The following is a 13,612-nucleotide window of genomic DNA, read 5'->3' on the forward strand; positions in this document are numbered from 1 at the left end:
GAATCACCATTTCGGGCCAGAGCCCTTCATCAGGAAACAGAAATACTTTCCTGATGAAGGGTTCTGGCACAAAAAACATCAATTCTGCTGCTCCTCAGATGCTGTCTGACCTGCTGTGCTTTTCCAGTAACACACTCGACCCTGAGTAGGAAAGAAGTTCGTCATTGTGATTGACTGAAGTGTAAGAAGGTGATGGATTACCTAATTTGAACTGGGAGGGTGAGTCTGAGTGAATGCCATACATTTGTATGGGTCTGGTCAATTCAGCATGTGTGCCCTGTGCACCTCACCAGCTGTTCAGGATGCATGTAAGTTTCAGGCAAAACCCTCTATCCCTCTGTGCAGATCGCCCTTTCTCCTCACATTACAGTGCAGCATGTGAGTGGAACTAGAGATACAAAAAGCCATCCTTGAACAAGGGAAAGTCCTGCACTGAAGTTATTTTCTCAGCTAGTTGAACTTGCTATTCACGCAGGACAAATATATAATATTGCACATACAATTAATATAGAGTCAGGATTCCTACATGGAGTGTGTTTTGAACTGCACTCAACTAGAAATGGAGAGGGTTGCACCTGTGATCGATAATTGAGAGTTTAGTAACTCAGATCTAATTGTGCATAGACAAACCAACTGGATGCCTCATGCCATCCCCTTTGACGATGAAAGGTGCAGACTCAGAGGCCACACCATCAAATTATTCCCTTCCTTCATCACTAGTGCAGACACATTGACCATGGTGGGTAGACACACTATAACAGATTTTGTTCACATTCTTTTGAGCACCACACTCAATGTATTCAATGTGAATGTATTCCTTCCCCCATGGTGAGACAGGCAACTGCATTGAAGAATTTTAAAGACTAACTTCAGTCTTTCAGATTAAACTCTACAATCTGTTGTCTTTTTGTACTATTAAATCATCCACCCATCTTTAATTATACTTTTCCCTGATGAGTTCTTACTAGTTTACGTCCAATAACCATTGTTAAACTCTCTGTGCCATCCTAGCACAATCTGTTTGATTTTACCTGAATCACTACACTGGTCTACAGTCTGGAATTATTCCCTTCAGCCTATAAAGAAATAAGAAACCTTAAGAAATAATTTTTTTTAGGATAATTTAATCAATAGAAACCTGATTGAGTTGGATGACACAGCAGAAATTTTCTCACTCTTTGGAAAAGCATAAACAATTCTAAGCAGTCAGGAACCAAGACATGGTAAAGACTGCAACGATTGAGCTCTCAGTATTGATGTCACTGCATTCTTCAATGGATATTAGAGGGGCTTTTGGCATCCTTTGTATCCTTTGCTGATAATGTTTGAAAAGGATAGGAAATGGCCTCAGCATGAGGTAAACTAAAAAAAAGACTTCAAGCTAAGTGATGGACAGGTGAAAAAATAATATTTTGAGTAACCTTCCTGCATACATTGGTAAGAAAGATTTGAACAAATGGTAGACAGAGTAAAGTACGCGTGCATGGAAATAATGTATATTAATGAGACCTGGAGGCAAAGAGCAAGGATCATCAAATAACTGTCTTATTCAGCTGGAATATGGAGGAAGACTCCAGGAAGATTTCTGTAATACTTCAGCTAGAAAGCAGGATGTGGTCATCACAAGGTATTAAGATCAGCACACTGCACCAAATATCCATTTTTCCTGTGGTATCGGTAAACTGCCCACAACTAGCATTTTTGAGTGAATGTTTGTCCATTAGCTAATGCATCATTTCTAAACTGCTGTTTCTTCATAATCTACATTCAAAGTTTCTATAAATAATCATCTGTCAATTTTAGATTTTTGAACCCAAAATCTCAACTTTATTAATTTTTTCATTCATTTTAACTTTCCTTCCTCTGTTAGTTTTTCAACTAAGTCTTGTTGTTTGATTCGCTTTCAGCCTGATCCCAGCTTAGTTTATGTCAAATTTGCCCCAATAGAGTAGCTCGCTCTTTCCTCTCTATTTGTGTCAATGGCCCATGAATCAAAGTCTATGCCTTCCACACTACCGTGTCAGACAAACATTTAAACAGCAAATCGGTTTTTCTCTCAACCAGTTTAACATGAGTCAGGCCACAAGCAAGAAATAATTAAGTAGTTTCTATTTTTGGCTTTGCAGTCCAACTCCTCAAATTCCATTTCTCATTCTACCTATGTCATCACTTCCTACATGAATCATAAAAATGGGATCTTTGGCCCTACTTCCAATTCTTCTCCATTGCAAAGAAATTCCAACTATCACAGGCTGGTGACTTCTAGGAACAGCTGCAGGGCACAATGTCCATTTGATACAGAGATGATAGGAGGAAGGGGCAGAGGATAAGAGCGTTGACAAGACAATGTGACACTCTATGTCAATGATATTTCAAGTTCAATTTGGACTCAATTCCTCAATGTTTTACAACCAATCTGGTGACAATGTATGAAGTGTTAAAAGTACATCACGTTTAGCTGACAATAGGAGGTTCTGCTTTTCATTGCTTGCATACAAGTAATTTCAGGCATTGGGCTGTTTGAATGCAATGCACCTAGGAGTGCTTTGTGATGACACTGTGATACTGGGTATATACAACAGTCACTAAGTAGTATAGAATGTGAAAACAGAAAAAAGGAGACATGTCATACAAGCTTTTCATCTTGCACTCATCAGGACAAAGGCAAGAATACCAAATTTCAAAGGGAACAACGATTTATACTGCATGAGAAAAAGATTTTGATTCATAGGCAAGTTGACTCTTTGAAACGTTGCCATTGAGCATGCACACGTGAACTATTTTCAGTCCTGACGAGTGTGAAATGAGTAGGTTCAGCAGCATGTTTCTCTTTTTTTGGCAATAGTAATAAAAAAGTTCACAACATGGATATCTTTCAATTTGATTTTAGAAATCAGAGTAACAGGAATTAAAAAGAAAATGGAAGTAGTTATACCACTGCTGCAATTTATATTTTTTAAACTTTATTTAATTTCAAAGAAAAGCAACATTTAACTTTTTAAACAGTTATTACAGTTTAATTTTCATACTGTATAGAATTTAGAATTTGATTTATAAATGGCCAGACCATTTCTTTACTACATAATACATTAAAACATAATTGCATATTCATAATTATGTGCAATGAACCAACAGGGAAAACAGCCACTGAGGAAAATGACATATATATTTGTATATATGTATATATAAAAAAAGGTATTTACAAAATAGCACGCAAGATGAGTACAGCTATTTCTTATTTTTGTTCCAATATTCTTGCTCTTTTCTGAAAGAGTTGACTCCTGTTGGGATATGGCTGCATAGGCCTAAAAGCCTTTCAGTACTTCACCCCAAGTACTTAACCTTTGTGTGTGTTTGTGTTAATATGTTCCCTGACAATTGGTTTTGATAAGTTATTCAGCTGTGAATAGTATGACATAAGCTCTGTCCATTAGGAGCCACTGCTTTGTAATCAGGGATGGGATACCTGGCCATTTTTCTTCCCTCCAAGGGATGCTAAGGCTGATAGTAGCTCTTCAACTGTTGCTGACTTCAGATCACCTCTCACAGGTCAGGAAAGAAACCTTCCACTTTATGGTCTGCACATGCACTTTTACAGCCAGTAGTGTCTTTACCCTGGATGCCACTGAAGTGTCAACAAACTAATCTGAGGCAAAATGAATTGGTCAGATCTAATTATTTTTCTCAAATCCTTGTAAGTACATTCATCGTGCACAGCAGCTGTCTGGAATGGCCCTGCAATACCCCTAAAAGACAATTCTCATCATTTGACCGACAGTTCAATTAAGTCCAAAGTGGATTGTTGAGTCATCGACATGTCATTGACAGCTAAACCTACTTTGTCATTAGCACTGAGGGAGGTATGAAAAGCAATACCACACTGCACCAAGTTATGATTAATTTAAAACCAACTCCCAGTTCCAAATATAGCAGTTAGGTTACTTATATTCCAGAACACTTTCTCCGGTAGGTGGGTTGACTTTAAAAGTAGCACATATCTGGATGTAATTGCACATGCGAGTTCTTTAAAATTACAAATTGACTTTTTTTGAACTGATGTTGAGGAAAAGTGGTTTGATCATCAGGAATGGAATTGCTGCTCAGGAACACTGCATTCCCTTACTGTTTTGGTCTGCCTGGAGTCACTGTTTTCTTGGTATCGCATATGTTGAATCCCCTGTATTTAAACTTTCATTTGAGGTGAGGCTGCTATCTGAGAAAGGAGTTGCAGGTGCTATCATCACTGGCAGCATCACTCCTGTTTTCTCATTCATACATTGTCACCAACAGCAGCAAGTGCTATTGACATTTGATGATAAATATGAGCTAATTATATGTATCACCAATAATCTTTTACCAACATTCGTTTGATCTTCTCTTTCAAAAATATTTCACTGTGTTTTACATGTTCTTTAGTATCACTCAGTGAACAGAGTTGGAGATATGTTCAGTAGCAAATGTGCAAACGGTTAATTTCTTTACATTTTATATCCACACACTTTGTACAGCACTGCACCAAAGATTCAAGAACCATCAATATTGAAAGTACCAGGTTCAGCAATATTTTGCTGGGGCAGTGGGTTAGGGAGAGAATATTCCTTTAAACATTCCAAGCTATTTTAAGTGATAAATATCCTCGGTTTTTCAGATAGACTCCTTTAAAAAGCATTACACAGTGTTTCATCAGCAAATACATCAATGCAAAACCGATTTATAACTGATAATATAAAAACAGCTGTGGGTGTTTGATGGAACTTTGAAAATGAAATTCAAGATGGTAATTTATCCACTCTTCTTTCGCTTTGCGACCTTTTTTCTGCTTTTAAATAATTTCATTTTTATTATATAAAATTTCAGCTACATTACTGAAGCAAAATAAATGTCTTTTTAAGAAGCTGCTAGAACCATTATTCACAGTTACGTGTATAACTTTTAGCACTGACATGAAGGTGACATAGCATTCCAGACAGCCAGCATTAAGATTTGAACTACTCAGAGAGTTAGTCTCCTGCCAAAGATTAATATACCCTGTGGCACCCTGTGCATTGACTCCTGTCTGAATGTTAACCTCTTTCTCAGATGCTGACTGACCTCCTTTGCAGTTTTTATTATAAAATCCAGTATTAATGGATTTCATTCCATCTGAAATCTTAACAGCCACTCTTTCCTCCCCACAATGCATAAACAAGATAATTACATAACCATATTGCACACTCCTCTCTCAAACTGTACAGGACATTCTTTTAAAACATAGCATTGCATTGCAAAATGATTCTTATTCACTAATTGGGAAATCCCAGGGCAGGTTTTCAACATCAAAAATATATATGTTTGTGAACAGTAAAAAAAAGTAATTAAAAATCTGAAAACAATCAGCATCAATACTGGTAGATCAAAGGGCTAAAAATTGAAATAATGCAATGTAGTTCTTAGACAATGCTACTCAAGTCAAATACAATGCTACATGTTTGAAGAGGCATAGCCTATAGGTTAATTGTGATATCTCTGAAATGCCTATAACTGCTGAAATACAGGGGTATCTGAAGTGAAGAGTGTGGGGAAGAAGTGAATACCAAATTACAAATACATTTATTACACTGTAAAATACGAAATGTTACCAATGTCACATCAATCATATAATAATACTGCAGGACTGGTCGGCAATTTCTGGTGTTATTCTGAGTTCTTGTTGGAAATGCTCTGGCTGCATGGAACCGATGTTTGAAATCAGTGAATAAAAGTTGGTTTACAGATTCAGTCCTTAACATCTCCTGTTTGTTTTTAAAAAGCTGTCCAGTGAGTTATAGTGAACACTGGACAAAGTTGTGAGAATTCAGTTGTCAGCCATGTATTTCCCTAAAAAAGAAAGAAAACTAGATTAGGAAATACTGGAGTCCAACTCCAACAGACCATAGGGATAACTGGCTTTGAAAATATAACACTGGTCATTTGGCAATAGTGTTAAATTTGCACTGTTGAGGCAGATAGAGGGAGATTAATTTTATATCCAATTGAACTGTGTCTGACCTTCCATGTGGACATTACATTAACCTCCTTGGGACTTACAGTCAAAAAGTGTGGTGCTAGAAAAGTACAGCCAGTCAGGCAGCATCCGAAGAGCAGAAGAGTTGACATTTCAAGCTCAGGCTCTTCATAAGGAATGTCCTAATGTCACTCCTGCTCCTCGGATGCTGCCTGACTAGCTGTGCTTTTCTAGCACTATACATTTTGACTCTGATCTCCAGCATCTGCAGTCCTCTCTTTCTCCCTCCTTGGGAATTAACTTGACTAAGTAGAATAGAATCTCCAGACCAATGCTTAACTGGGATTTCTGATGCTCCACCTTTGAATTGATGCGAACAATTGGGAGAACCAGCAAAGAAATCCCAAGAGGTCTATTTTGACTTTTGTGAAACCAATTGTAGCAGTCAGTTTTGCTGTCTTCTGTGAAGACATCCCACTCAAATATATGTGCCAATCGGAATCGGAATGGGAGATAGGGGTGGAAGATGATCACAGGTGATTATGGTGGATGAACAGCTCATCTGAGGTTCACAAAATTGATTTACCATTACCAGTTGTTAATGGATGGTAAGATTACTGACCAAACCTCCAGGCTTTTACGGTTCATTAATGTTGGGTGAAAGCAGTGAAAATTAAACCTTGACATTGTTTCTCAAAATTTGGGAAAGGGTCTCCAATAATATCCTACAGCAATAGTCACTCATCATAACCAAGGAAATTAACTAATTTTTCAACAGTGTCAAAGTCTACTGGGTCAATGCTGGAAGTGCCAGCTGGATAACATTCCAGAATAACTGCTAGAATTACTGCTGAGCATCTTTTCAGAGTCGTACGGAATTGAGACTATTGGGATTGCTCATTGAAAGAGTTGGCACAGATCTGACAGGCTGAATATCTTCCTGTGTTTACATCAGTCAACGTAAGTAATTACAAATGGCTCTATGGAATTTGAGAAATACCTGCTGCAAATCTCTTTTTGATGAGTGAAAATCTATATCCTGCCCCAACCAATTCAATATCAACGCCTGACAAAGTGCTCCCTTCGCTGGTGAATTGGACTGCTAATGTCGCAGGCTTACTTGGTCCTTCTGACAGCTGAAATCTGGCTAGGAGAGATCCAACACCTATATATAAAAAAAAAATCAATGGAAGAACATGGTGTATAAAGGAGGCCAGAACTTCATATTCAAAATTGAATAAAGTATCTTTGGCAAACAAGTTAGAGAAGACATGTGACATGGAGCTACATTACTGAAAAAGCTCAATGTATGTTTGTGGTGAGACACTATCCATGATGAACTGCCCACATCTATCACACCAACTTGGAAATGCATTGAGCAAAGTTCAAGCATTGAGAGAGATGGAAGACTGTGGGGTCAGTCACCTCTGGAGTTCTTTGCTCTGCAAGCTGCTCATGATCATCACACTCCATTTGAAGATTATTGGTTTGTGGCTTTGTAAATGCAGGAGGGGAGAAATTTGACAGCCAAAATATCAAAATAACTTTGTTTGAAGGGGCAATGTATGTTGATAATTCACGTATCTCCATCCTTTAAAAGAACCTATAGCTATGGAGTTAAAGGAGAAATAGTTCACTTTTGCAATCTGCCTGATTTTGCTTCACTTTTGTGTAATGTAATTTGCCTGTGGAACTTGGGTCTTCCAGAAATTCCATTCAAAACAGAGTAAACTCTGAAGAAGGGCTTATGCCCGAAATGTCGATTCTCCTGCTCCTCAGATGCTGCCTGGCCTGCTGGCACCACATTTTTCAACGCTGGTCTCCAGCATCTGCAGTCCTCACTTTCTCATAGAGTAAACCCTGTTTTAAATTATATTTCATTATGTTGTCATTTAATTTATACCACAAAAATAATTCATCAAGTAAATTGTTCAAGTCATTTTTTACTTTTATTCATGTTGTAAGACCATAAGACATAGGAGCAGAAATTAGGCCATTTAATCCATCGAGTCTTCTCTGCCATTCAATCATGGCTAATAAATTTCTCAATCCCATTCTCCTGCTTTTTCTCTGTAACCTTTGATCCCCTTGATACTCAAGAACCTATCTATCTCAGTCTTAAATATACTCAATGACCTGACCTCCACAGCATTCTGAGGCAATGAATTCCATAGACTCCCCACTCTCTGCCTGAAGAAGTTTCTCCTTATCTGTGTTCTAAAATGTCTTCCCTTCACTCTATGGCTGTGCCCTCGGGTCCTAGTCTCTCCTACCAATGGAAACATATTTTCAACATCTACTCAGTCCAGGCCATTCAGTATTTTGTATGTTTCAATTAGATTCCCCCCCTCATCCTACTAAACTCCATCGAGTACAGACCCAGAGTCCTCAAACCTTCCTAACATGTTAAGCTTTTCATTCCTGCGACCATTCTCATGAATCTCCTGTGAACACACTCCAAGGCCAGTACATCCTTCCTGAGAAATGTGGCCCAAAATTGTGCACAATACTCCAAATGTGGTCTGACCAGAGCCTTATAGAGCCTCAGATGTACATCCCTGCTTTTATATTCAAGTCCTCTCAAAATAAATACCATAATTGCATTTGCCTTCCTAACCACTGACTCACCCTGCAAGTTTACCTTGCGAGAATCCTGGACTAGAATTACCAAGTCTCTTTGCACTTCAGACTTCTGAATTTTCTCCTCATTTAGAAAATAGCTCATGCCTCTATTCTTCCTACCAAAGTGGATGACCTCATATTGTACTCCATCTGCCACTTTTTTGCCCACTCTCCTAACCTGTCCAAATCATTCTGCAGCCTCCTCCCCTCCTAGATGCTACTTGTCCCTCTACCTATCTTTGTATTGTCTGCAAACTTAGCCAGACTGCCCTCAGTTCCTTTATCTAGATCACTAACTTATAAAGTGAAATGTCATGGTCCCAACATTGTGCCTTGCGGAACACCACTTGTCACCAGCTCCCATTTTGAGAAGGACCCTTTTATCCCCACTTTCTGCCAGACAGCCAAGCTTCGATCCACGTTAGCACCTTGCCTCTGACACCAGTGGCCCTCATCTTACTCAATAGCCTCCTGTGCGGCACCATGTCAAAGGCCTTCTTGAAGTCCAGCTAGATAAAATCCATTGGCTCTCCTAGGTCTAACCCGCGTTACCTCGTCAAAGAATTCAAGTAGCTTTGTCAATCATGACCTCCCCTTGATGAAACAATACTGACTTTGCCCAATTTTATCATACACTTCCAAGTATTCAGAAATCTCATCCTTCACATTGGATTCCAGGATCTTACCCATGACTGAGGTTAGGCTAATCTGTCTGTAATTTTTCATCTTTTACCTTACTCCCTTTTTAAACAGGGGTGCCACGTTAACAATTTTCCAGTCCTTTGGGATCCTCCCTTATTCTAACAATTACTGAAAGATGACCAATAGTGCCTTCTCTATCTCAACAGCTATCTCCCTTAGAACTCTGGGGTCCAAGAGATTTACCCACATTCAGGCCAGTCAGTTTTTCTAGGACCTTCTCCTTGGTGATGGCCACCATACTCAGCTCTGCCCCCTCACTCTTGAAGTTTTGTGATGTTACTTGTGTCTTCCACCATGAAGACGGATGCGAAGTAATTATTCAGTTCCTCAGCTACTTCCTTGTTCCCCACTAATATCTCTTCAGTGCCATTTTCCAGCAGTCCAATGTCCACTTTCGCCTCTCTTTTGCCCTTTATATATCTACAGTCTTCCTTTATATTATTGATTAGCTTGCCCTCATATTTAATCTTCTACCTCCTTATTTTGTGCTTTCATTCTGTGATATTCTTATTTCACATATAACTATCAATAAAAGTTTGAGCAACTGATCGATTCTTAAGCTTTGCTTAGGACTTTTGAGTTTCCTGTTATGAAGAGAGCTGCCTTGCTATCAATTTTCACCTCTGATAGCACGGGGATTTGTCAATGTGAATGCAAATTTAAGTTTTGTACAACTATTCCAAACCAACTCAGAAGTATTTAATTTAGAATATTAATAATATTCCATTAAAAAACGTGGATGCTGGAATAAGTGATTAAGTTTACATTTCACCTCTGAAACCTCTGTTTGAATGAAACATAGCCAAGGGAAACAGACATCCTACTATCTGTTGACTATAATGACTGTGTAAAATTGCAACCAGTGGTTAATGGGTATGAATCCAAAGCAAACAAAATAGTAAGGTAAATTGAAAAATCACCTGTGCTGCAGCCTATACAATTGCAATGGGTCTGAATCAGTGTAACCAATGAAGAAAACCTTTGCTCCATGGGACATTGGTGGGCAATAGTGTGAATGTATTGACCATAGTCAGAATTCCCTGCTCAGCTGGTATGCTCTATTGCTTGGGTCCTCATAATGTGAGTATTGTGTGTGTGCAGGATATAACAAATATCAGTTTCAATCTTTACACTGGCAGAAGCAGAATATGCCTGAATTGAAATCTTAAACAAAATAAGTTTATTTCAATGGCAGAATTTCATTCTCAATTTACCTCCATTTTCTGATTTCTGTGATATATCTGGGATCTTCCAAAGTATCCTATGTTGTTCAGCATTCCTTAAGAAACAAATACCAGTCAATTACTTACAAAACTTGAAATGGTTGAGATGAACAAAACCTGTTGAAAATATTCTTCCTTACCTGTAGATGTTTATTCATGCTGGGAATGGGTTTTAGCCATCTGAGGTAACTTGCCTAAGTAATACTTTTAACACAGTCAATAAGGGTCAAACGGCTAACCCACCATGAGGAAATTACAATGGAGTCAGCATTATCCCGTCCATCAAGAGTTTAACATACTGGCAGGACTAACTGTATAATAAATGGAATTTAATGCAGAAAAGGTATGAAGTGATTTCATTTAATAGGAAGAATAATAATGGATATTTGATCTAAATTATGTCATTTTAAAGATGGTGCAGAAACAGACAGACCTGAGGGCTTGTGTACACAAATCTATGAAGATGTCGAATAAGTTGAGAATACTTTTAAAAGGATATGGTAACTTGACTTTATAAATAGAAGTAGGAGTACATCAGCAAGGAAGGTATATTAAACCTTGATAAATCCCTAGGCCTCAGCTTGACTGACCAATTTTGGCATCACACTTTTGAGACAGTGTGAGGTTACTTTGCTGGAATGGCATAAGTGATATATGATTTTAATTATGTATGGGATTATTTTCCTTAGAACAGAGAAAGTTAAGAGAACATTTGATAAAGGTGTTCAAATATCTTGAAGAGTTTTCATAGTGTAAATGAGGAAAAATCTGCTTCCAGTGACAGAAGGCTCAGTAACCAGAATTACTGATTTGTATTAACTGGTGAAAAAAAAAATCAGAGGTGACATGAGAGAATTTGTTTTGCTATTTAATGCAATTCCTAAAATCTTGATAAAACCAAATGCGAGAATAACTTTCAAAATGTAATTGGTAAATATTTAGAAAAAATTATAGGTCAATGGGGATAGAATAAAAAATGGAATGAAACTCCCCTGCTATCAACTTCCAGTGGGTTAGCAAACATGAGAAACTGAACTGGACAAGCCCTATAAACACTGTGGCTATAAGAGCAGGTCAGATGCTGGGAATTCTGCTGTGAGTGACTGACCTCCTGTCTCCTCAAACACTGTCCAGCATCCACAAGGCACAAGTCAGAAGTGATGAAATACTCTTCCCTCCTACCTGGATGAGTGCAGCTCCAATAACAATCAAGAAGCTCAGCACCATTCAAGACAAAACATTCTCATTCAACACTGTCAACAGTGACTCCCTCTACCACAAACACAAAGTGGCAGCTGTATCTACTGTCAGGAAGATGAAATTAAGAACTAATTAAGGCTCCTTTGACAGCACTTTCCAAAATTGTGACGTCCAGCACCTTGAAAGGAGAACAACACATGCACGGAAACACCATCTGCTGCAAATTCACGTACCATTCTGAATTGAAATGATATTGCTGTTCCTGCACCATTGGTGGGTCAAAACATTTCTGAAACTGCTTTTCTAGCAATGCTGAGAGTGCTCCTAAACCCTAGGGACTCCAGTCATTTAAAAAGGCAGCTCACCACTACATACTACAGGGCAACCATAGATAAGTAATAAATGCTAGCCTAGCCATCAACACCCACATCCATTTGAATAAATAGAAACAATTCTACAGCAAGAACCTGCACAGTTACTGCCTTTGCTGTTTTTGAATTCATGTGTTGCTGGACATCAGAGTGCATTTGGGAAAATTAACAAACAGTGAATTTCACAACAGATCTTGGAAGAACGGATTTGGGCGAAGTTCACAGCACAGAATCAGATAAGTTAATTGTTGTTTTAAGTCTGTCCAAGAGAAAGGCTGTATTAGTGAGTACAGTGGGTTTGTTCTTGATTATATGTTTTTGGAGATAAGTCTCTTGATTAAACTTAAAATATAAGCCATAGCTCTTAATTTAACCTGGGGCAGTGTTTGTAGAGGAATAAGATGGTGTTATTTTCTGGGTCTGTAGATTGTGAAGGAGCAAAAATGGCCTTTGCAGTGATATGTACTTCTTGTCAGATGCGAGAGTTTAAAGAGACTTTAAGGGTTACTGCAGATTCTGAAGGGAGATTACAGAGAGTTAGGCAGACATTTAAAAAGGAGGTCCGCAGGGGTAGTAATATCTGGATTACTCCCAGTGCTACGAGCTAGTGAGGGCAGGAATAAGAGGTTAGAGCAGATGAATGCATGGCTGAGAAGCTGGTGTATGGGAGAAGGATAACATTTTTGGATCATTGGAATCTCTTTTGGGGTAGAAATGACCTGTACAAGAAGGATGGATTGCACCTAAATTGGAAGGGGACTAATATAGTGGCTGGGAAACTTGCTAGAACTGCTTGGGAGGATTTAAACTAGAAACTAGTAAGATGGCCGGGGGGGTTAGGACCCAGGGAGATAGTGAGGAAAGAGATCAATCTGACACTAGTACAGTTGAGAACAGAAGCGAGTCAAACAGTCAGGACAGGCAGGGACAAAGGTAGGATTAATAAATCAAACTGCATTTATTTCAATGCAAGGGACTTAACAGGGAAGGCAGATGAACTCAGGGCATGGTTAGGAACATGGGACTGGGATATCATAGCAATTACAGAAACATGGCTCAGGGATGGGCAGGACTGGCATCTTAATGTTCCAGGATACAAATGCTACAGAAAGGATAGAAAGGGAAGCAAGAGAGGAGGTGGACTGGCATTTTTGATAAGGGATAACAATACAGCTGTCCTGAGGGAGGAATATTCCTGGAAATACATCCAGGGAAGTTATTTGGGTGGAACTGAGAAATAAGAAAGGGATGATCACCTTATTGGGATTGTATTATAGACCCCCAAATAGTCAGAGGGAAATTGAGAAACAAACTTGTAAGGAGATCTCAGTTATCTGCAAGAATAATAGGGTAGTTATGGTAGGGGATTTTAACTTTCCAAACATTTGACTGGACTGCCATAGTGTTAAAGGTTTAGATGGAGAGGAATTTGTTAAGTGTGTACAAGACAATTTTCTGATTCAGTATGTGGATGTACCTACAGAGAAGGTGCAAAACTTGACTTACTCTTG

General features: G+C 38.6%; 1 protein-coding gene across 10 annotated transcripts in view; it reads right to left on the reverse strand.

The window, feature by feature from the left end:
* Positions 1 to 3,036: 3,036 nt before the first annotated feature.
* The window catches only part of sgip1a (SH3GL interacting endocytic adaptor 1a), a 228,792-nt gene continuing 218,216 nt past the window's right edge, over positions 3,037 to 13,612 (reverse strand). For 6 of the 10 annotated variants that reach the window (XM_043699414.1, XM_043699413.1, XM_043699412.1 and 3 more), the window contains 3 exons: positions 10,522 to 10,586; positions 6,984 to 7,148; positions 3,039 to 5,856 (listed from right to left, as the gene is read on the reverse strand). In XM_043699414.1, coding sequence (XP_043555349.1) covers positions 5,834 to 5,856; positions 6,984 to 7,148; positions 10,522 to 10,586 — 253 coding nt within the window. In that variant the 3' untranslated portion in view covers positions 3,039 to 5,833. Of the gene's footprint in view, positions 5,857 to 6,983; positions 7,149 to 10,521; positions 10,587 to 13,612 lie in introns of all 10 variants that reach the window. The other 4 variants (XM_043699420.1, XM_043699419.1, XM_043699418.1 and 1 more) reach the window with 1 other exon arrangement.

This window comes from Chiloscyllium plagiosum, chromosome 11, assembly GCF_004010195.1.
Source record: "Chiloscyllium plagiosum isolate BGI_BamShark_2017 chromosome 11, ASM401019v2, whole genome shotgun sequence".
Taxonomy (NCBI): domain Eukaryota; kingdom Metazoa; phylum Chordata; class Chondrichthyes; order Orectolobiformes; family Hemiscylliidae; genus Chiloscyllium; species Chiloscyllium plagiosum.